Source organism: Rhinopithecus bieti, unplaced genomic scaffold, assembly GCF_001698545.2.
Source record: "Rhinopithecus bieti isolate Rb0 unplaced genomic scaffold, ASM169854v2 scaffold_3521, whole genome shotgun sequence".
NCBI lineage: Eukaryota > Metazoa > Chordata > Mammalia > Primates > Cercopithecidae > Rhinopithecus > Rhinopithecus bieti.
Genome location: NW_016804218.1, coordinates 831,338 through 856,005, shown reverse-complemented (window position 1 = coordinate 856,005; position 24,668 = coordinate 831,338). Strand labels below are relative to the sequence as shown.

At 37.4% G+C, this 24,668-nt stretch overlaps 1 protein-coding gene across 1 annotated transcript in view; it reads right to left on the bottom strand.

The window, feature by feature from the left end:
- The window catches only part of PLCXD3 (phosphatidylinositol specific phospholipase C X domain containing 3), a 207,385-nt gene that overhangs the window by 71,963 nt on the left and 110,754 nt on the right, over positions 1–24,668 (bottom strand). Inside the window, exon 2 of the mRNA XM_017867297.1 lies at positions 10,076–10,784. Coding sequence (XP_017722786.1) covers positions 10,076–10,784 — 709 coding nt within the window. The remainder of the gene's footprint in view (positions 1–10,075; positions 10,785–24,668) is intronic.

The following is a 24,668-nucleotide window of genomic DNA, read 5'->3' as shown; positions in this document are numbered from 1 at the left end:
ATCCTAAGCCACAGTTTTTCAGAAAAGTATATGTATTCATTCTCTGTCTCTCTCTGTTGCTCATACACACACACACACACACACACACACACACACACACACACTACACACACACAGAGCAGGCACTGAATAGATGTCTGACTTCTCAACAACTTGGAGCCTTCTCTAGTCTTTAACCTCTCCGAAACAGTGAAAACTGCCTGCCTGTATTTAAATGTATTTTAATCTTCTTTAATCATATAACATCAGCAGAATGAAGAAGAAAAAGAGTTTTATATTCACTCTTATTTCAAAAATTTTTGGGTCAAAAGTTGTTAAAATGGAGAATTACAGACAACCCTTCCTCCTGCCATACCCCAGAGGACACAGGCTGAACTCACTCCTCTGTCACACAGTCTCACAACTGTAAGCTGGTACAGAATCTTCTTCCTTCTGAGAAATAAAAATTAAATCTTGAGCCTCCCAACCAACTGAGTACAACCCCTTCTTGGCCAAAAGGACTCCAGAGAAACCTTAAAAACTGAGTTCTTAGCCTTGCAGGGTGGCTCATGCCTGTAAACCCAGCATTTTGGGAGGCCGAGGCGGGCAGATCACTTGAGGTTAGGAGTTCGAGACCAGCCTGGCCAACATGGTGAAACCCCTTCTCTACAAAAAGTACAAAAATCAGCTGGGCATGGTGGCATGCACCTGTAATCCCAGCTACTTGGGAGGCTGAGGTGGGAGAATCAGTTGAACCTGGGAGGCAGAGGTTGCAGTGAGCCAAGATCATGCCACTGTACTCCAGCCTGGGTGACAGAGCAAGGTTCTGTCTCAAAACAAAACAAAACAAGAAAACAAAAACAACTGAGTTTTTGGCGATGATGGGATGGGAGATTGGACATGCCTTGTTATACTCCCTTCTTCACTAACTGCCACTAAAAGACTTTCTTTCCCAAGAGTTTAACAGAAATCAATCCATCCAACTTCCCCACATTTTTGTGGTTTCAACACAACTAACCAGCTTGTCTTCCTGATCAGAGACAACAAATCGTAGACTGGTTCTGGTCAGTTACAGAGACTGCACATAACATGCCTCTGTGTCCTCTGTTTCACTTTTTGACATATAGGACCTAATTTTAATGCATTTAAATGTTAAGTCTCCACCCAGAAGTGAACATAGGACTTATGAAATATGTATGTTTACTTATTTATAAATGCAACCATCCCACTTTGTGAATATTCATAGATTATCTTACAACCTGTTGAATATGTATACTTAGCTGACCCTTTCAGCCTAAATTTTTGTCTCACCCTTCCTTTCCTTGAAGTACCTTTCTCAGTTTCTACTGGAGGCTACATTTCCCAACCCATGGAATGGCCAGCCTGCAGGTGGCAATCTTTTATAAGAAATAAAGCTCTCTTCTCTCTGAATTTATGAAACTCATAATTCTTCAGTTGAAACTCCTCCTCCTCCTTTTCCTCTTCTTCTTCTTCTTTCTCATCGTGTTTGAAATTAGCATTGTGGAGGCAGTTGGGATGCAGTGCTGTAATGTTAATTGGCTTTGGTGGGAGACACTGAGTCTAGAAGTTATTAAGTCTTCTTACATGAGAATGTGCTTTTTAGCCCATTAGCGCAATAATTCTAGAATCAAACTAAGTCACACAAGACAGAAGATGCCAAAAGCCGAGGGCTATTTTTTGGAAATCATTGATAGGTACTATCTGAGTGATACAGCAAGGAAATATGAACTTAAATCTGGCAGGTCTTGTGGGTAGAGGAGTTGTAACTTAGATTTTAGGAAGAACTAACTGAGCCTAGGGAGGAGGACACCAATAAATATTGGGGTTTATGTTCTCTATGTTAACCAAAACCAGGTTAATTTGTCAGTAGGGATGATTAAGGTGCAGCTTGTTTGTGGGTATGAGCAGAGCAGTGCTACTTGAAGTGGGGCTCACTTGAGTCTGCTAAGAATTAAACACTTTGAACCATAGACTACTGAATCAGAATTTCTGAAAGTGGTACCCAGGAATTTACATTGTAACAAAATTTCCATAAGTGTATTCCAGTTTGCCAAGTCCTGGGCTGGGAAAGGGTTGTTTTCTGGAGCTTCCTTTTGATTTACAAGCCAGAATCCGCTTTCCAGTGGTTCAGAAAGATTCTAAATTGCACCCAGCACTAACTTATAACATCATCCGAGTAAACTTATTTAGCCATTCTGACTTTCAGTTTCTTAAATTGCAAATTAGGAATAACACTTCTACAAATGAAGCCATGTACATACATACAAACAGACATACACACACAGACACAAGTACATATATGTATCTGTATGCATACATATCTATAGAGACAGGGAGAGACAGAGAGAGAGACAGGTCGAACAAATGAATATCTTATGGTGAAAGCTTTTTGTAAACAATGATTATTGGAACACTAGCTTTCCATAGTCTCCTTGGTGTTCTTTCTCCTCATGGATATGTAGCTTGAGGAGATCGCTTTCCCCATCTGTTGAATAGAATATCCCAAATATCCATTGTTAGCTGCTCTGCTCTGCTGCTGTGCTGACCTGTCTTGGGACATGGCCTAGGGTAGAAGGGCGGGGCTGGAAAGCTGCCCTTTATGGAGATAGGTACTGTCTCGTGTCACTATAGCTGACTTTGAACCATTCTGAGTCTCAGCCTCTAAGTGAGGATTTTCCTGGCTCTCCAAACTGCTAAGATGACTGGCACTGCAGCTGAAAAACTTCCAAGAGACTAGACCCATCCCTTCTGGGTATGGGCAAGGAAAAGGCAAATTGGGCAATAGGAGGGTTGTGAGCTGGAGTGTGTCCCCATTGGAGAGAAATAAAGAGTCCTTTGGGTTCGTGATGTAGAGAGAGAAAAAGAGTAGAAGAAAGAGAGAGAGGGAGAGAGAGAGAGAGAGAGAAAGTCCAGGGAAAGTAGGCCCAGCATAAAATCTGTGGCCCAGTCCTTTGGCTTTACCCGCATTCCCTCCTGGCAAGACTCCAGGGCACCATGCAGTGTTGAGTGCAGTGCAGACTGAAAGCCCTTCCATGTTGGTATGCGCAGCCTGGTATGCTCTGCCCCCTCCACCCCTAGGCTTTCTGTTTATCCTCTGGCCTTATCCCTCTCTGGGGTGTCTCTTCTTTTGACTGGGAGCCAGGAGTCCTGGATTTTAATCCTTTCTCTGCTGCCAATTAGCTCTGTGTCCTTGTGCAATCAATTAGCATTCCTCTTGGCCTCAACTTCCTTATTTAATAAAAAAGAAATGGTGAAATGAGCAATAACCACAAGGCAAGAAGGATTAAGCCCAGCCATCTCTAACTCCCTTCATGTTCTATGTCAATGCTTCCTTAGGGGGTTCCATGCTAACATCCTATCAGGGTTTGCTTTCTTGAGGCAAAGCCACACACTTCAGACCTTCTCTTCTCTTAGCTTTACCCACTCTGTCACCAGCATAATTCACTTTCCCAAACCCCTAGACCTGACTCTGCCTTCCAAGATGACAGATAATATATTAAATGCAGCCAGTGCTAAGCAATATTAATTTTACCTAATCTGCAAGAATAAGCATGGGACTTAGAGTCAAACAAACCTATGTAATAATCCTAGCTTATTAATTAAGGAATGACTTTAATATGGGATTTTAAAGCAAGGTATTAGACATCTCTCAGCCTCAATTTCCACCTCTAATGGATTTAATAATACCTAATTTGTAAGGCTGCAAGGCCTTAAATGTATACAAATCATGTAGAGCTCTTAGCACAGTGCCTGGCACATAATGTGGGCTCAACAACTATAGTTGTCTTCCTTTGCCCAGCTGGGTAGTATTGGTGTATACTCACAACCACATCCTGAAAATTCTGCCTTACACTCAAGGTGATCACTGTGTCCATGAGACTAAGTGGCCAGGGCTACCCATCATCCAATTCCAAGGGACGTCATGCATATAAAATGATACTGTAAATCGTATTCCAAGGGGGCAGCACTGTCAGTAGTGCTGAAGTCAAACCATGTCAGAATTTTTACCTCTCTTTCTTTCTAAACACTTGCTGGCCTGTTACTCTGTTTCCCCCTTTAAACTGGTAGCTTCATCTTCAGTCTCTTCCTTCCTTACTCAACCTACATAATTAGGTGGATTTCATCTCCTGAGGTCCAGTTCTGATTTGCCTTCCTCAGTATCTTCCTAATATATGCCTAATTCAGCCAACCATAATCTCCCCTTCACTTTTCCTCGAGTCATCCCCCATGTTCCTTTGCACATCACTCTGTTTCTCTAACCAACCCTGATTTCTCTTGTCCTTAAGATTTCTTACTTCCATGCTTTGCTCTTGCTATTTCCTCATCCTGAGAAGTTACCCCTTACCCATCTCTGCCTATCACAGTGCTTTTTTATTTATTTATTTTTTTATTTTTAATTTTTTATTTTTTTTTTATTATACTTTAAGTTCTAGGTACATGTGCATAACGTGCAAGGTTTGTTACATATGTATACTTATGCCATGTTGGTGTGCTGCACCCATCAACTCGTCAGCACCCATGCAAATTCCATCATTTAATATCTTGTATAACTCCCAATGCAAGCCCTCCCTCCTCCCTCCCCCTCCCCATGATAGGCCCCAGTGGCGTGATGTTCCCCTTCCCGAGTCCCAAGTGATCTCATTGTTTCAGTTCCCACCTAATGAGTCGAGAACATGCGGTGTTTGGTTTTCTGTTCTTGTGAATAGTTGCAAGATGATGGTTTTCCAGCTGCATCCATGTCCCTACAAAGGACGCAAACTCATCCTTTTTTTATGGCTGGCATAGTATTCCATGGTTATTGTGCCACATTTTCTAATCCAGTCTGTCACAGATGGACATTTGGGTTGATTCCAAGTCTTTGCTATTGTATCACAGTGCTTTTTGTCAAAGCCAGCCAAAATCTTTCCAGATATCTCTCTCCTCTATATCACCATAGGTCTTGATATTTAACTCTCCTGTTTCTCTCCAATTTGTATTTAGGTCTTGCATGTTCCTGTCTTTTCAAACCTACTTGATGCTTGATGGGAACAATGGCAAATACCAATTTTAATATGCCTCACAATACTTAATGCAGAGCCGTATTCATAGGAGCTGTTCAACAGGTAAGTACTAAATTGGACTCAGTCTACCTGAATGTACTGCCAAATTTGATCTAGATATTGTCATTTAATAAGATGAAAACAAAGTTGCAGTCACTTCTTTGGATTCTCACAAATAGCAGGGAGATAGTACTATGTAATGGTTATAAGACTGCATATCTGAGATCAGTCACTTGAAGTACAGTGTCTAGAACAGATTAGGCATTTAAATGTTTGCTTTTGTGAATAAGTGAACAGATAGAGCAGCCTAGATTTAAATCCTGAATCCACCTTTTCTTAATTGTGCTATCCAGCTAAGTTGGTTAACACTTCTAAGGCTTAGTCCCTTTATTGTTAAGATAGGATAGCAATAGTACCTACACTTGGAGGTTTTATAAATATTGAACCTAATCATGAATATAACACAGTAAAGGATCTAACAGATAGTGAACCCTTATAATAGCCCATAATAATAATAACAGTTATTATTATTGTTATATTAATCATTATCTAACTTGTTGGCCTGAACAAATATTGTCTAATTTAACTCAGCATCACTTTACTTGCACAGATGCATTGCTGCTTAAAAATTCAGACAGGTAATATGTCTACATTTTTTAAATTAAAAAAAACCTGTAAGTTAATAAACTTCTACAAATTAGGAAAGGACTTTACTCAAGTTGCACACCTTCTTTTTAAGAATGTGTGAATTACGTGGGGTGGGGTGCAAAACTGGTGTTTGAAAAAGAAATAAAAATAAATCTTTAAGAAATAAAAAATCTGTGTCTTTTGGCATTGCTACAATGTAGAAAATGAATCTGCAGTATTTAGAACCATTGGCCAGATTGAAAGCTATGGTACCTAAATCCAGGCTGGATTTAGTTTCCCTGAAAGCCACCCACAACTCTAAATGCTGTTTTCTAAATGTGTGTGCTCAGAGTTTTGTTAACCCAAATATTAGGTATGATTTTAAAAATTGTAGAGAAACTAGCTAGTCAAATACAGAATCTTAGAACTGTGGGATTTTACAACTGAAATGGATCTTGGAGGTAATCTAGCTCAAACTCCAAATTTTGCAGATGAAAATATGTAAGGTCTAGAGTGGTCTTATAATTGCCTGGTAACTTTCCTTTCGTGGCACAGAAGAACTTACTACAACTTTTGGTGCCATCACAGGACTTCATGAATGAATGGCTTTTGCACAAAAGCGAAGAGGACAATATCAGAATCAGTTCACTTCATAGGCTTCATCACTTGGTAAGAAGAGAAAGCCAACAAGTTCTGGGGAGTCAAGTGCTCCTTCGTTGAATAAGTGATAAGTATTAATAAATTGCCTTTGCAAGTCATGACCCCAGAGCTGACAATAAGCTTTTCCTGTAGGTTCCATGTAGAAGGTTGGAGTATGTCCAATAACCAAAGCAAACCAAAACAAAAAACTGAGCTTCACATTAATATAACATTCAGAATACAGCTTTGCAAATGGTTAGAAAGGAAGTCTTTCTAGTACTTCTGAGACTAAACTCCACTGGAGAATGCCAGCACATCTATAATGACAAGGTTCAGATATATTGGCAAATTATTTGTAAGTAATTTTCATAATCCTATAGAGGAAAGAATTAGTTCAACATATGGAGTTTTCATTTCTACTTTTAAAATTTCGTTTTCTGTTCCTTTTTCTTGTCAATGATACAACTCTACTCTTCCAAGTATATAAGCTAGAGAGGCAAGTAAGAAGTTCTGAAATAAAGGGCTGAGAGCAGTTTTAAAATTAATTCCATGTGCTGTTAATAAGTGTTACCTGAACAAAAGTTAAGTGCTTGGAAAACATTGCATTAGTTAAATTTAAATAGGATTCATCACTAAAACATTCCTTAGTGCCTTTTATATGCTAATGTACACTGTGACTCCTTTGGGAGAGTTGTGTAGAATATAATGTTCAGCACTTTCCTAACTGATTTGATTTTTTTACCCACAAATCCTACTTCAGTAGTAGTGTACTAGAGCATGAGTAACCAAAAAGCAGTTTAACTATGACTTGAAAACTTCTAGATTACATCAAATGCCATAAGAAGAGAAAAATGAAAACTGTTTATCTTTGAGTAAATTCTTGGCTTCTTCAAAGGATGATCTCTACACAGGTAAAATGAGGGTAAAGTTCTTGGCTAAAATGCAAAGCAAGGATTTAATATGAGTAAGTGTTTTCCTAAGCATAGAACTATGCTGGAAGCTGGAAGAGGTCATAGGAAGACTTGCATCATGCCCAAAATGTCAAAGTTAAAAATGAAGCTTCTTTCATTCAAGGTATGGAGAGAATGGAGGGAGTTGGAGTGAGTTCCCTCCCAGGCTCCTGCTGCCTTTTCCCCACCTCTAGTGACCCATCAGAGATTCTTCAAAATCTGGGGACTGTATGGGATACAGTTAAAAACAACACATTTTTATATGTACACAACTCCCTCACTTTGTAAGTTTGTGAGAAAGGGGGTAAATTGCTAATTACCAGAAAAAATAATGTTTGTGGACAGCGGTACTATAAAGCAAAAAGTCCTCTTGTTTTGTTGACTACTTTGTTGCAACTAGCTGAATTTAGGCTTAGGAAGCTGGAGAGAGTTGACTAGTTAGGCATAATCATCTAGATGTGTTAATCTGGTTACACAATCATCTAGAATGTTGGATCTCAAAGGCAATCTAAGGGTAAAGAAAGAAAATAAGTGAAAAACGGTAAAGGAGGAGAAGATTCAGTCAGAGGATATGAAGCTGAGTTATACAGTGTTGCAGATGTTGTCCGGGGCTGTTATCCTAGGGCAGAAGATTTATAATTAAAGACAAGCCTAAAATTTGATTTTAAATTATGTACATTATTGTGATTATAAACCATTCCTGGCCTCTTCAGATCTTCAGTAAAATTTAAAAAATATTGTGGAAATGAACATGAAGCAAGTTTCATGTCTCAGAATGGGACATGGACAGACTGTGTGGGACAATTAAGTCATAAAATGATATAATCCAGTAGTAGAAAGGGCTCCTACCATACAAATAGAAGAAATGTAGACATTAGCAGAAATCATAGAGAAAGCCAGGCACTTTCATAGACTATACAATGAATGGTTGGTAATGTTATTTAAATTTTAAGGAACAGAGCAGTCCCAGCTAATGGACCATTCTGAATAACAGAAGAAAGTTTTGATTTTATGTGGAGGAACCTTTCCACTCCAAAGACTTGGAGTTTTCAGCACCAAGAAATGCCAACAGCCCCCAAATGAGTTGGCCTGTATTTCTAATGATCAATTAGGCATATCTACTTGAATGCCTTACTCATGCTTTAAATTCAGCATGACCCGGATAGTACCTTCCCCACTTCCTCCCAAGTCCCTGTGTCTTTGTTTCCTGAGTCTGTGAATGCTTCCATTACCTGTCCTGCTTATCCTGAACTCTTTTCTCCCATTTATACCACATATGGAACTAGTCACCGAACCATTTTAATTTTCACTGCTTGCATATTATCCCCTTCTGTGTTTTTTCGCTTCCCCAGTGTAGCTTGCATTACCTTGCTGAAACAGTTCTAAGCACTTATCAACTGCTCACTCTCTCCATTCCATCAATCCTCCAGGCTGCATCAATTATTACATAAAACGCAGATCATGTCAAGTCATGTTACTTTTAAACTTTATTATCTAGCTCCCCATTGCTCAAAGGATGAGGTTCTCTGTAGCCTGGTTAAAAGATATCTGGAAAATGTGTTCTTGCACCACTCTAAGCTTTAACTCCTTTCATTTCCTGTCCTATATGCTATGCCACAAGGTCACACATACTATTTTCACTGCCTAATCTTTTCTCTTCATCTTTTGTCTTTTTCCACAAAGACCTTGAGTCCAAGCAAAACATTCATGCTCTGTCTCTTTAGCATAATTCAAAATGTCAATGAAAGATAAAAATAAGAGATCTGATAAGGATTTACGTTCTTTCTTCAGATGATGTTTGCACTGTTTAACATTTTAACTCAAAAGAATAAATAATATGTATAATTCAGCATATTGTGTCACACTTGCAGGAAAAAAACTGTGACTGTTCAAGTTATACCTCACAGGTAATGAACATTCTGCATGTTTGGCTGGGCTTGACCAATGAAGTGTCCACTGTCTCAGGGGTAACCATTCCTTATAAGGCTGCATATGTAGTATAAAAGGCATAGGATATAGTTTGAGAATAGAGTTTGAGTATCCGTGTTATCATTCCCTGTTGAAGCGGTCTTAGGAAAAATATATCACTTTTTTGAACCTCATTTTTTAAATCTGTAAGACAATATCTACTTCTCAGGGTTGTTATGCATTTCAAATGGAATTAGGGATATTAAAAGACTCTGCAAATGGTAGAGAAAGGATATTGCACTCTATAAAGCAACACACAAATGTAAAAAAAGGGTGCTATGAAAAGACAACTAGACATGGAGTCAAAATACATGGGGTTATGGGTTGATCTGTGGTCCACAAAAAGACTTGTTAAAGTCCTAACCCCTGCTACCTGTGAGTGTGACCTTATTTGGAAATTGGTTCCTTGCAGAAGTAATTAAGATGAGGTTATTAGAGCAGGCCCTAATTCAATATGACTGGTATCCTTATAAGCAAAGGAAAAGACAGAGACACATGAGAAAATGGCATGAGAAAAAGGAGGCAGAGACTGGAGTGATGCATGTGTAAGCCAAGTAACACTCAGGCTTGCCAGCCACCACCAGAACCTAGGAGACAGGCATAGAACAGATTCTCTCTTAGAGTCCTCAGAAGGAACCAACCCTGCCGACACTGATTTCAGACTTCTAGGTTTCAGAACTGTGAGATAATATATTTTTATTGTTTTAAGATACCCAATTTGTGGTACTTTGTTATTGCAGCCCTGGGGACCTAACATACATAGGTGTGAATTTTAGCTTCATCACTTATGAGCTCTATGAATTCAAGTTAAATTATTTGAGGTTTTCCCCCTGACATTTTAAAGACACTTACCTTTCTGTGATTGTTTCTCTGAGGCCACTTGCCACTCCTTTGACTACAGTGCTAGCTTTGGGAGTCAGCACCACCTGAGATATAAAAAACGATCCCTTCTTTCTTCTTTCAGTGATGGATGCTTGAAGAAACTGGATCAGTTTCTCAGGGTCTGTGGTGTTGGCCCAGGGTGCTGGCATCATCTGCCCGGGCCAGAGAAACGGCATTTCCAGAGCCACTGGACTATGGTAGAAGACCAGCACTTGATAGTCCTTCTCCCACAGGTACTTTAAACTAACTTCCTGGGCAAAAATCGCTGGGCACATTTTATTTCCATAGATGTCTTTCAGCATTTGGACCAGTTTTTCATGGTGATATTTCTGCATCCCATAAAAGTGGTTGAAGTCCAAGAACACTACCTCCTTATGGTGATCTGTGAGGAATGCATTGATCTCCTCAAGGCCTTCATTGACTTTGGCACTGAACAAACCATGAGCAAAATAGAGTTCATTGTCGGGGTCTCTGGGCTTGGTGGAAATTCGAAGATCAAAATAACGAATTCCAGCTCCTAGCTGGCCAGTAAAATTCATTGTCTGAGTAGCCAACCATTTCCGCATGAGCTTTTTGGCCACAGTTCCAAACACAGAGACAAAATTCTGGACAGTTTCTGGCTGTTCAGGACCTACTGGAGAGGCTTCATCAATGTAGAAGCTGAAGGAATCATGAGACCCTAGGAGAATAACAAGGCATGGTGTGGTTAATTTCCAGGTCTTTGCCCTTCCCAACTTCTTTCCCTCTTGCAATATCCATACCTCTCCCTCAAATGAGACACAGGAAATACTAAGAAATTTAGTACTAGTTATTTTTTATGCCTTAGGAGGGTCCTTTATATAAATTGACATCAGACACAGAACACTTCAGTAGATCAAATTGGTTATAAAAGAATAAGAAGATTTTGTTATTAAATTTAAAATTTAAATAATCATCTATTCTGTGAACCAAGAATGTAATACACTCACTAGAACTGGCTTTCCATATGGGTGACATAAGTGATCATTCATAAAGCGATATGTATGAAGACTCACCAGTACCCCAATGCTTTACAGTCTTACTCTTTTCTTTGATTTTGGGCTGATTTTAAGCCTAGAAGGATTGTCTCAATGAATAAAGATACCCTTTTCACAAGCAATCAGCATTCGAATTGTTACCTCATTCACTTTGGAAGGCACAGGAGGTCAAAGTGATAGAAGGAAGGAGAAATAAGACAAGAAGGCAGTACAATGCTGACATATTTAACTTTATTCCTGACCTTGTATTTGGGCAACTGTAAACTTAGATGAGGTCAAGTACTTTTCACATATTGAATAAACAATTAACTGTTCTTGCAAGTCAACAGCATTTATAAATTAACAGCATTTAAAAGTAACTAATAGACTCTTTTCTTCACAAATTTTCTCTCAAGAGCATAAACTCTTTTGGGAATTGGCTTCTAAATTTAGAATAATTTCTTCCTAGGAAGAGAAAGGACTATTTGTTTGATTAGTTTTGGCAGTTGCAAATTTCAAGACTCCAGAAATGTAGCAATGAACATGTGTGTGATTTGTCACAAATAGAGAGTGGCATTTGAAACTCTTTATTAGGACCCAATAAAGAAAAGTTATTTCAAGGTTGCATTTTATTTCTTAAAGCCTCCTTTAATTCTTAGGCATAACCCACTGAAGAGCTAAAATTAAATTAACATATTCTAAAATTTTCATACATTAGAGAGCAGATATGCTTTAAATTCTGACACCCTTTACTGTTTCATGACCTTGTCCTAGTACCATCGTTCCCCATCTGTTACTCAAGCTTCCTCTGAGTACACTTTGTTGACCTATTCCTGATTTTCCTCCCTTGAGGCACATATTTTCCTAGTTCTTTCACTCCCCAACCCAAAACTCACATACATATAAATACACACAAACACACACAAGAATCTTAAGTTTATCCATACAATACTTCAAAGCCTTGGTCTGATAAATTATATGAAGCACTTTTTTCAGTGATACAATATATACCATTTATCTATATTCCATATCTAAGTCTATTTCTATCTATCTATCTATCTATCTATCTATCTATCTATCTATCTATCTATATCTAGCTTTAACAGCCCATAAGAATCACAAGTGCCTAAATTTCAGACACCATGGTAGGTTGTTAAAGAAAATAATTTGCAAAATATTTTGACACCCTGAAAATCACAACCTTTAAAATTTAAGTAAGTTCTCAGAATGATTTGCTTTTTCAAAAGCAATAAAAGATAACCCAAATATACAGAAATGGCACGTTTAATTTAATCTGAAACTGCATGTCTTATCTTTAGTAGATGGTGTGGCAAGAAAATGTCAATCCTTTCTGAATAAGCAAAGCTGGGAGTTAGGTTCTGACTGGCAAGTTTTAATAAGCATTTAAATTGCCGCATACTGGTTTATTAGTTGCTATTCATTTGACTGCTAATTTAAATGAAAGCTAAACAAATGGTGCTAGAGCTCAATATATACAAAGAAGTGTGATTAAAGATAGAAATGAAAGAAAATTTAAGAAGAATTATGATTAAATGATCTAAGATTAGGAGAGATAATAAATAAATTTATTTAAAATAAATTTAAACTCTCAAAATAAAAGTTAAAAAGTTAGTTTCAAGGCACATGAAGGGAAAGGTAGATGAAAGTAATTGGTTACTTCTGTAATCTAGTAGAAATTATACTTGGAGGCAGGCAAAAAGGGAATTAAGTATAACTAGATTTCTTTTACTAGAAATGAGTGGTTCTTTGTTTTCAATATGGCTTTAGTTTCACCTTTCTATCACATGGTTATGTGGCAAATAAAAAAAATTGTAAAAATAAAATTTTAAAGGCAAGGAAATCACCACTTTTGAAAATACTGTGAAAGGATATTATACTTTCTAGAGTACATGATTTGTTGACTTTCATGGAAAGTAGCTTCTTAAGGTCAAAATAAGGGAATGTTAAAAATAAAAATAAACAGTCAGAAGGAGAAGCCAATGGTAGCTTCACTAGTATGTGTTTTAAGCCAGATGACTCTGAGGTGTAGCCATAGCACCTGGTATAAAATGGTGCTTCATACTGTAAATATTATTAGGAAAAAAATAAAATCAATAGATACAAAACAGTATCTATGCATTTTGTAAGAAAATATATAATCTACTTTTAGCTAAAAAAAAAATGAATATTTTGATGACTTTTAATTTTATTTGGAGTAATACTTCTCAATTTCAACATTTTTACGGAACCAGTAAGTTTTCTATTCGTTTGAATGTAAAGCAAAAATACAGCAGTACTTCATAACCATTCAATAATTGTGAGGAAAAGCCTAACCTCGTGTCTTTAAAGCCAGGAGTCCTCGTTGTTCTTGAACTTTTCTGCTATATCTGGTCTGACATTTTGCTTCTATATTGAGTTGGTATTCCTGGGCTTCTGACCTTTTATTCTTCTCTCATCCACAGTCTCAAACTCATACCTTGGACCTAGTACTTAATGTCACTCCTCTGATGTTGAATTTAGTTTCTCATCTTTAGGTTCCATTTGCCCTCTCTCCTTAGACAAGGGCTAACCACTCCCATTATACACCCAGTCCCATCAAGTTTGGTTGCTTTGGCTCTGAATAAGTAAATGTAATCAGAGCAACGATTTATTTCATTTCTTGGAAATAAGCACTTTAATTTGTTTCTCCTCAGTGTGATAAATTGTACCATCATTCAGGCACTGTGAGAAGCACACTTCTAAGATGGCACCTAACAATCCTTGCCCTCCTGCATTCATATCCCCGTCTGTGAGTGTAAGCTGAACCTACGACTTGCTTCTAATGAATTACATAAGACAAACATGATGGGATGCCCTTTCTGAGATTAGGTTACAAAAGGTTATAAATTCTGTCTTGCTACTTTTTTCCTTGCTTTGATGAATGAACTGCCATGTTGGAGAGGCCCATGTGACATAGAGGTGGGAGTGGCCCTTGGCCAACAACCAGCTGGGAGCAGAGGTCTTTTGACTAACAGCTCTCAAGAAACTGAATCCTGTTAACGGTCAATGAGTAAGCTTGGAAATAGATCCTGCCTGAGTGAGATCTTGATTGCAGCCCTGTAAGAGAGACCAAAGCAGAGAACCCAGTTAAGTAATGCTTAGATCCCTGATTCATAGAAGTACCCAGAAACTCTGTGTTGTTTTGCGCCACTAAATTCAGGGGCAGTTGGTTACACAGAAATAGTGAACTAATATAGGCCATCTCTTTGTGGTTAATGAGGGGACTTGTGGCCAATAGACCCAACTGGCTAAAAGGAGAAGTTGGAATCTCAAAGAAGAGAAATTAACTATGTTTATGTTATATGCATGTTTCTATGATTGAAAACTGTATCAGATATGAGAAAAAATTTTAAAGATGGTTTAAAAAATATTGAATTCACAAATGGACTTTCTTTTTTCCACATACTGTTATGGATGGTCTGAGATATCATCTGGCCTAACCAATTGGTACATAGCATCAATTTTATTACCTTATCAGTGTAGAATGTGTGTAATCATTTCTATATTTTATGATTTCCAGTAGTACTGGACTTAACTTCTCATCCTGTCATTTGGTATGGTAGGAAGATTGTCCCTAAAACATCCTTCTCCTGGTAATAAGACCTATATAATCCCTCCCCTTGAGTGTAAGGACTATGATTCCATATTGTTCTTGTGATTATGTTACATTATATAGAAATGAGATTTTTAAAAATATGTAATTAAGGTCCCTAATCAGTTGGCTCTTAGTTAATCAAAGAGAGATTATCCTGAGTAGGCCTGACTTGAGCAGACAAGCTCTTAAAAGACGCAACAAGCTGCAACAGATATTTTCCTGTTGCTCTTACAGAAGCAAAATGCAATGTTGTAGAGAAGGCCATACGGCAAAGGAAGTCATTAATAGCTCACTAAAGTGGTGTAAACATTTATTTAAACTGAAAGCATCTGAACAATCAGCAGCAACAGAAAAAAATATTATTCAAACTTAAGCAGACCCTCCTGAAAATATAGTTGCCATTGCCTCCCCTTCTGATTGAAGAAAAGACTGATCCTTATCACCAGAAAGTGCAAATATAGCTGTCCATAAGCATCATAAAGCCCAGTAGACCATTCCATACTTTTCCAATTAAAATCTTAACCTTTTTGTTAAGTTTAGTATGTGAGCCTTTATTTGTGGTTATTCAGGGAGTTACTCCTCACTGAGCACTCCCATCTGCATACCATGCATGCATAAATAAACCTTGCGTTTTCATATGTTAATCTGTCCATTGACAGTTAGTTTACAGGCCACCAATCACTGGACTCAAGATGAAAGGGAAAAGGTTTTCCTCAAAATAGAGTGGACACTAAGTAGCCTCTAGGAGCTGAGGTCTGAGCTCCTATAACTCAAGAAACCACGTTCTGTGAACAAACAACAAGCTTGCAAAAGGAACCTTAGCCGCAAAAGAGATTGCAGTCTTGGTCAGCACTCTGATTTCAGTCTGGTATCATCCTGAGCACAGGACCCAGCTAAATCATATCCATAGTCCTTATTTACAGAAGCTATGAGAAAATTTGTATTGTTTAAGCCACTATATTTGTGGTCATTTTAATGCAACAGTAGAAAACTAATACATTTGGACACTACTTAAGATCATCTGTATATGTAGTGTCATACGAGTATTACAGTATAGTTGAGGCAATTAGTGCGAGTATTCTGTAATTTTTAGACTTTGTTTGTAAAGGGATATGAATGACTTGAGGCAATTACATCATTCTGATTAATGGCCCCCAGTAACTGGAAGTAAGTTAGCCTCTCTGTGTAAAAAATTGTATCTACTACTAATTCTATTTTGCAAATGTTTTCTTCAAGTAAAATGGTCTACTTTCCTGATGGAAAGAAATGTTCTTATTTTTAAACTAATGAATTGCTCATTCAGTAAAACATTTGTCAAGCACCTGCTATAAGTGTTGTTATTATGCTAAGTATAAGATAAGCATTGTTTTCATTCTCATAAATTTACAGCTTAATATGTGATGCACATAGATAAACAATTATAGTACAGTTGGTAATGATTCTTTAGTCACTATTGCATAGCATGGGGTAGAGAGGAGAAAATGTGTGATAACTGATTATTAATATCAATGAGCTTATGCAAATAATTTTAAAAGAGCTAGACTAAATGCAAAAGTAGCCTTGCTTTTTGGGTTAAATGATAAATGGCTCTTGGGAGCCACACTAAACAGGGTACAGAATGGGAGCATTTGCATCTGGCTAACTTTGCCTTAGTTTGTTGCTGTGGACTAGTTGGAAACTAAAAAAAAAAAAAATTACATACAATCCTTGCCCTCAAGAGTCTTATAATTTAATTAGGGAAGTTAGGCATAGACATGAACAAATGAATCCTTATACCAAATAGCATTCCTTCATTCTTTCAACAGACATTTACTGAGCATCAGCTGTGTTCAAGGCACTTATAATTAGGCAGTGGAAGTTAAAGACAGTCAATTTGGATGTGGAAGGAAAACGTGCACTTCTATTTTTATTTATATATTTATCTTAAAATAGTAAAAATTAAGCGTTAATAACATTTTACATATGTATTGCCACTGTCGCCTCCAGGATAGTCAAATACCATATTCAGTACTCAAGGTATTTTTTTTTTTAAAGTGGGAATACCACTGCCCTGAATGGTACCCTCGTTCATTTGATCAGATTGTGCTGCATTGCAGTTTGCTGTAATATCCTGGCTGGTTAAGTAGACTTTAGACTTGTAGAGTTTAATTATCCAAGCACTCCCAAAATAGACATGTGATTTTAGAAGTTTTTTTCTTTTTCATTAAAAAGGTCCAGACTAAAGATAATTCAATTAAGTAAATAAGAAATCTAAAACTGACACCTATACTTTTATTATGAGCTTTTCATTAGTCATATTACTGTATTATAATTTTAGCTAATAGAAGGACAGCCAAAATAATATGAAATTACCAAGAAGACGATCTGATATGTGGATTCACTTTTACTATTAACTATGAACTTCACCCTACGTACATATCATGTTTTGTAATACCAGTTCATAATAGAATAACACTACAATAATAAATGTTTTAAAATAACATATATTTTATACTTTATTAGTATAGTAATGCATGCATAATTTATATGTAAATGTATTTATAATATTTATACATATACAACACACTCATAAAATTTATGGATAAATATACTTCTATAATAGTTTCTTGCTTGATTTTTTTTTTTTAGTTGATAGGAAGGCCTCTGATTTAGTCCACTGGAATGATTAGACTGGAGGAACTAAGTAAAAATGACTTGAATCAGAAAATACTGGAGACAGAGAAACCAGTTAAAGCCTATTGATGTGCTAGTGATTTGAGATGTAGACCGTCTCTGTGAAATAAAACGTACTGAAAAACTTCAGCCCTCAGTGCTTCTCCCCATGTTACAAGATACAGATACTGGCATCAGAAAACACCACAAAATGAATACCATTCTTTACTCCTTCCTTGCTTCCCAAATCCCTACTGGGAAGTAACATTTAGCAGTGTGAGAGTAATTAAGCAGAATACCTCCTTCCTCCAGATACCAACACAGATGCATAAGAAGACATAGCTGAATTTCTGAGCAACAGGTGTTAACTTACAAAGCACAAGGTAAGCTGTACTGTGTTCTTTGCAATTGAAGTCAAATATCCCAACATGAGAAGAGCCTCTCTGCATATAGACAAAGATAACCAACTGTAGCTAAAGGTTCCCATGTACTTTCAGTACTCAAAGTAGTCATACATCTGGGCATTCTGCCAGTCAACACCATGTCTGCTGTTGATGTTGGTAATAGTAACCATCAGAAACTTCAGGAGGTGAAAGAAGATCTCCCATAGAAAAGGAAATCATGGTCAATACAATTTTTGTGATCAATTTGTATTTCTTTTAAATTTTCTAAATGCCTAAAAATACACACATCATATATATTTTACATGGTAACTTTCAGTTAACTAGAACTTTTACATTGACATGTTCCTTTTAAATTATTATTATTGAAGAATAATGTACAGACAATAAAATGCATTCATTTTAAGTATACAATTCTGTGAGTTTGATAAATGTATGCATCCAAGTAATTGCCACCACAATCAAGATACAGCACATTTCCACCACAAAGGTCATCCCTTGTGACCCTTTGTAGCAAATTCCCCCTATCCACCCCGAGATCCAGGCAACCACTAATCTGCTATATATCACTCTAAGTTAGTTTTGACTTCTCTATAATTCCATATAAATGAAATATACAATATGTACTTTCTTCAGTCTGGCTTCTTTTCCTTAGAGTATATATTTTAAGATTCATCCTATGTTGTTGTATGTATCAGTAGTTTTTTTCTTTTTATTGTGAAATCATATTCCAACTGTATTCCACCATTTGCATACATCACAATTAATTTAACCATTCATTAGTTTTTGAGCATTTGGGTGGTTTCCATTGCTGACTATTCTGAACAAAACTGTTCATTGCTGAATATTTTTTTTCTGGAAACATTTCTCTTTCATTATTATTGCACAAGTCCAAGGAGCAGAATTGCTAGGGTAAATAGTATTTGTTTTACATTATAAGAAATTGACAAATTTATCAAAGAGATTGTCTCATTTTATATTTCCTCAATCAATGTATCAGAGTTCCAGTTACTCCACAAGGTACCAATGCTTTGTAATGTCAGTCTTTTTAGTATTAGTCATTTGAGTGGTTGTACAGTGGTATCTCATAGTGGTTTTAATTTTCTAATATCTGACAAGTAAAGATGTTAAGAATCTTTCTGAGAGATAGGCAGAACAAGAGGGTGGAATAGAAGGCTCCACCAATTGTTCTCCGTGCAAGGACACCAAGTAGTTAACAACTATCTACATAGAAAAAAAAAGTCTTCATAAGAACCAAAAATCAGATAAGCACTCACAGTACTAGGTTTTAACTTCATATTGTTGAGAGAGGCTCTGAAGAGATAGAAAAAACAGTCCTGAATTGCTGATGCCACTTTTCCCTACCCTGGTGGCAGTGGCCTGGTACAGAGAATATCTCTGGGTACTGGGGGAGGAAGAACGCAGCAATTGTGAGGCATTGAACTCCATGTTGTCCTGTTACAGCAGAAATGAAAATTGGACAAAAATCAGGCGATGCTCGCCAAGGGAGCATTTAAAACAGCCCTAGTCAGAGGGAGAATTGGAGATACCAGTGGTCCAAACTTGAGTGCCTGCAAACCTCAGTACTGAGGGCTACAGCACTCTGAGCCTCCAAGTAAACTTGAAAGGCAGTCTAGACCATAAGTACTGCAATTCAGGCAAGTTCTAGAGCTGAATTCAGCCCAGAGACAGCGGACTGAGGGGGAACATGACACACAGAAACATCAGTCGAGGAAGTCAAAAGAGTGCTGTTTCACCCCTCCCCTAACCCCAGGCTGCACAGCTTGAGGCTCCAAAAGAGACCCCTTCCTTGCTCTTGAGAAAACAAAAGGGAAGAGTTGAGAGGAGTTTGTCTTGCATCTTGAATACCAGCTCAGCCACAGCAGGATAGGACACCAGTCAGAGTCATGAGGTCCCCATTTCAGCCCTAGTTCCCAGATGACATTTCTAGACACACCCTGGGCCAGAAGGGAACCTGCTGCCTTAAAGAAAGAGACATAGTTCTGCCAGCATTCATCACCTACTAAATGAAGAGCCCTTGGGCCCCAAGTAAACAGTAGTAATACCCAGCTACTACATCAAGGGCTTTGGTTGAGCCTCTGAGACTTGCTGGCTTCAAGTGAGTCTTAGCACATTACCTACCACCTGTGGTGGCTACTGGGCAAATTCCTTACTCTTGAGAAAAGCAAAGGGGATTTTGTCTTGCACCTTAGGTGCCAGCAAAGCCACAGTGGGATAGAGCACCAAGCGGGTTCTTGGGGTCCTTGATTTCAGGACTTGACTCTTGAACAGCATTTATGGACATGCCCTGGATCAAAGGGAGCCCATTTTCCTGAAGGGTGAGTCCCAGGCCAGGCAGCATCCACCACAAGCTGACTTAAGTGAACTTGGGCCTTAAGAGAACACCAGCAATAGTGTAGCAGTACTCCTCATGGCCTGGGGTGGTGGTGGTGGCTATGGATGAGGCTCCTCTGCCTTTGGAAAAGACAGGGAAGAGTGGCAAGGACTGCATTTTGTAGTTTGAATGCCAGCTCAGCTGCAACACAGTAAAACACAAAGTAGACCTGTAAGGTTTTTGACTGTAGTCTCTGACTCTCGGACAGCACTTCTGAACTCACCCAGGGCCTGGAGTACCTCTCTGCTCTGAAGGGAAGGACACAAGCCTGGCTGGCTTTGCCACCTGCTGATTGTACAGCCCCAGGGCATTGAGTGAACATAGGCAGTAGCCAGGGAGTGGTTACAGCCAGTGTTTTTCTGACCTCAAGTCTGACCCAGCACAGTCATAATAGTGGTTGCCACAGAATTTTTTCTGTCACTTCACTCCCAGCTTTAGGTGGCTCAGAACAGAGAGAGAGACTCTGTATATTTGGCATAAAGTAAGAGAAGAGAACAAAAGTCTCTGCCTGGTAATCCAGAGAATTAACCTGGATCTGAACCAAGACAATCAAGATGATGCCTCTACAAGTCTGCAGGAATCACAGTGTTACTGGGCTTGGGGTGCTCCCTAAAGCAGATACCACTTAGATCACAATACCAAAGTCCTTTTCAGTATCTAGAAAACCTCCCCAAAAAGGATGGCTACAAATAAGCCCAGACAGCGAAGACTACAATAAATACCTAACTGCTTAACGCCTGGACACTAAAGAATATCTACTAGCATCAACATCATCCAGGAAAACTTGACCTCACCAAATTAACTAAATAAGGCACCAGGGACTAATCCTGGAGAAATAGAGATATGTGGCCTTTCAGATAGAGAATTCAAAATAGCTGTGTTGAGGAAACTCAAATAAGTTCAAGATAACACAGAGATGAAATTCAGAATTCTATCAGATAAATTCGACAAAGACATTGAAATAATTAAAAAGAATCAAGCTGAAATTCTGAAGCTGAAAAATGTAATTGGTATACTAAAGAATGCATTGGGATCCTTTAATAACAGAATTAATCAAGCAGAATAAATAACTAGTGAGCTTGAAGACAGGCTACTTGAAAGCATACAGCCAGAGAGGGAAAAAAAGAATAAAAACAATGAAGCACTTAAACAGAATCTAGAAGATAGTGCCAAAAGGCCAAATCTAAGATTTATTGACCTTGAAGGGAAACTGGAGAAAGGCATAGGGGTAGAAAGTTTATTCAAAGGGATAATAACAAAGAACTTTCCAAACCTAGAGAAAGAGATCAATATCCAAATACAAGATGATTATAAAACACCAAGCAGACTTAACCCAAAGAAGACTACCTCAAGACATTTAGTCATCAGTTTCCAAAGGCCATGGATAAAGAAGGGATCCTAAAAGTGCCAAGAAAAAAAATAAATAACATGAAATGGAGCTCCAATGCGTCTGGCAGCAGACTTTTTAGTGGAAACCTCACAGGCCAGGAGAGAGTGGCATAACATATTTAAAGTGCTGAAGGGAAAATCTTTTACCCTAGAATAGTATATCTGGAAAAAATATCCTTCAAACATGAAGCAGAAATGGAGACTTTCCCAAACAAACAAAAGGTGAAATTTAATCCACACCAGATCCACCCTAGAAGAAATATTAAAAAGAGTCCTTCAAACAGAAAGAAAAGGACATTAACGAGCAATAACTTATCATCTGAAGGTACAAAACTCACTGGTGGCTGGGCACGGTGGCTCGTGCCTGTAATCCCAGCACTTTGGGAGGCCGAGGTGGGTGGATCATGAGGTTAGGAGATCAAGACCATCCTGGCTAACATGGTGAAACTCCGCCTCTACTAAAAATACACACACACACACACACACACACACACACACACACACACACAAAATTAGCTGGGCATCGTGGCAGGCACCTGTAGTCCCAGCTACTCAGGAGGCTGAGGCAGGAGAATGGCATGAACCTGGGAGGCAGAGCTTGCAGTGAGCCAAGACTGCACCACTACACTCCAACCTGGGTGACAGAGTGAGATTCTGAAAAAAAAAAAAAAAAAAAAAAAAAAAAAGCCTCCCTGGTAATAGTAAATATGGCAGATAAACACAGAATACTGTAAAACTGTCACTGTGGTGTATAAACTGCTCTTATCCTAAGTAAAAAAACTAAATGATGAACCAATGAAAAATAATAACTACAATAATGTTTCAAGACATAGACAGTACAATAAAATATAAATAGAAACAACAAAAGTTAAAAGCAGGGACACAAAGTTAAGATAGAGTTTTTATTAGTTTTCTTTCTGCTTGTTTGTTTATGCAAGTTGTGTTAAGTTGTGCATCAGGTTAAAATAATGGGTTATAAGATAGCATCGGTAAGCCTCATGGTAACCTGAAACCAGGAAAAGGAATACATAAAAAATAAATACAATGAATACATAAAAAATAAAAAGCAAGAAAAACTAAAACACATTATCAGAAAAAATCACCTTCACTAGAGGAAGACAGAAGGGAAAAAGGAAAGTAGAGAAGACCATAAAACAATCAGAAAACAAATAATAAAATGGCAGTAGTAAGTTCTTACTTATCAATAATAATATTGACTGTAAATGGGGTAAACTCTGCAATCAAAAGATATAGATTGGTTAAATGAATGGAAAAACAAGATCTGTTGATCTGTTGCCTACAAGAAACACACTTTACCTATAAAGACCACACAGACTGAAAATAAAGGGATGGAGAAAGATATTCCATGCCAATGGAAACAAACAAAAAAAAAGAAGCAGGAATAGCTATAGTTATATTAGACAAAATGGATTTCAAGACAAAGAAAGTCACTATATAATGAGGAAAATGTTAATTTCACAAGAGTATACAAACTATATAACAATTTTAACTATATATGCACCCAACAGTGGATAACCTAGATATGAACAGGAAATGTTATGAGAGCTAAAGAAAGATATATGCCCCAATACAGTAATAGCTGGAGACTTCAACACCACACTTTCAGCATTGGACAGATCTTCCAGACAGAAAATCAACAAGGAAACTTGTTGGACTTCATCTGCACCATAGACCAAATGGATCTAATATTTACAGAAAATTTTATCCATGAGCTGCATAATACATGTTCTTTTCCTCAGCACATGGATATATATATTATCAAGAATATGTCATATGTTAGGTCACAAAACATATCTTAAAACATTCAAAACCCATTTAAATAATATCAAGCATCTTCTCTGACCACAGTGGAATAAAATTTGATTTTAATAACAAGATGAACTTGGGAAACTATACAAATACACAGAAATTTAAAATATGCTTCTGAATGATCAGTGTATCAATGAAGACATTAAAAGGAGATTGAAAATTTATTGAAACAAATGATAATGGAAACACAATATACCAAAACCTATGAGATACAGCAAAACTAGTACTAAGATGGAAATTTATAGCTATAAGTGCCTACATCAAAACAAGGAAAAACTTCAAATAAATAATCTAATAATCTTAAAGAACTAGAAAAGTATGAAAAAACAAAACCCATAATTAGTAGAAGAAATAATAAATGTCAGAGCAGAAATAAATGAAATTGGAATGAGAAAACAATACAAAATATCAATGAAACAAAAGTTGATTTTGAAAAGTTAAACAAAATTGAAAAACCTTTAGCCAACAATGAAAAAAAGAGAGACTATCTAAATAAAATTATAAATAAAAAAGGAAACATTATCATTGATATTATGGAAATTCAAAGGCTCATTAGCAGCTACTATGAGCAACTATATGGCAATAAATTGGAAAATACAGATGAAGTAGACAAATGCCTAGATACATTCAACCTAGCAAGATTGAACCAAAAGAAATCCACAACCTGAACAGACCAGTAAGAAGTAATGAGATTGAAGCTGTGATAAAATGTCTCCCATTAAAGAAAAGCTTAGGACCTGATGGTTTCACTGCTGAATTCTACCAAATATTTAAAGAATAACTAATACCAATCTGATTCAAACTCTTCTGAAAAATAAGGAGGAGGGAAAATTTCCAAACTCATTCTATGAGACAAGCATACCCTGATACTAAAATCAGGCAAAGACCCATTAAAACACACACACACACACACACACACACAAAACGAAACAAAACACAAGTACAGGCCAATATATCTGATGAATATTGATGCAAAAATTCTCAGCAAAATACTAGGAGACTGAATTCAACAATACATTAGAAAGATCATTCACCATGACTGAAATGGGTTGACTGTGTCCCCACCTAAGTCTTATGACAAATTTTAATTCCCAATGTTAGGGAAGGAACTTGGTGAGAGGTGATTAGATTATGGTGGTAGATTTCCTCCTTGCTGTTCTCATGGTAGTATGTGAGTTCTCAACAGATCTGGTTGTTTAAAAGTGTATAGCACTTCCCCCTTCTCTCTCTCTCCTGCTCCACCATAGTAAGACATGCTTGATTCCCC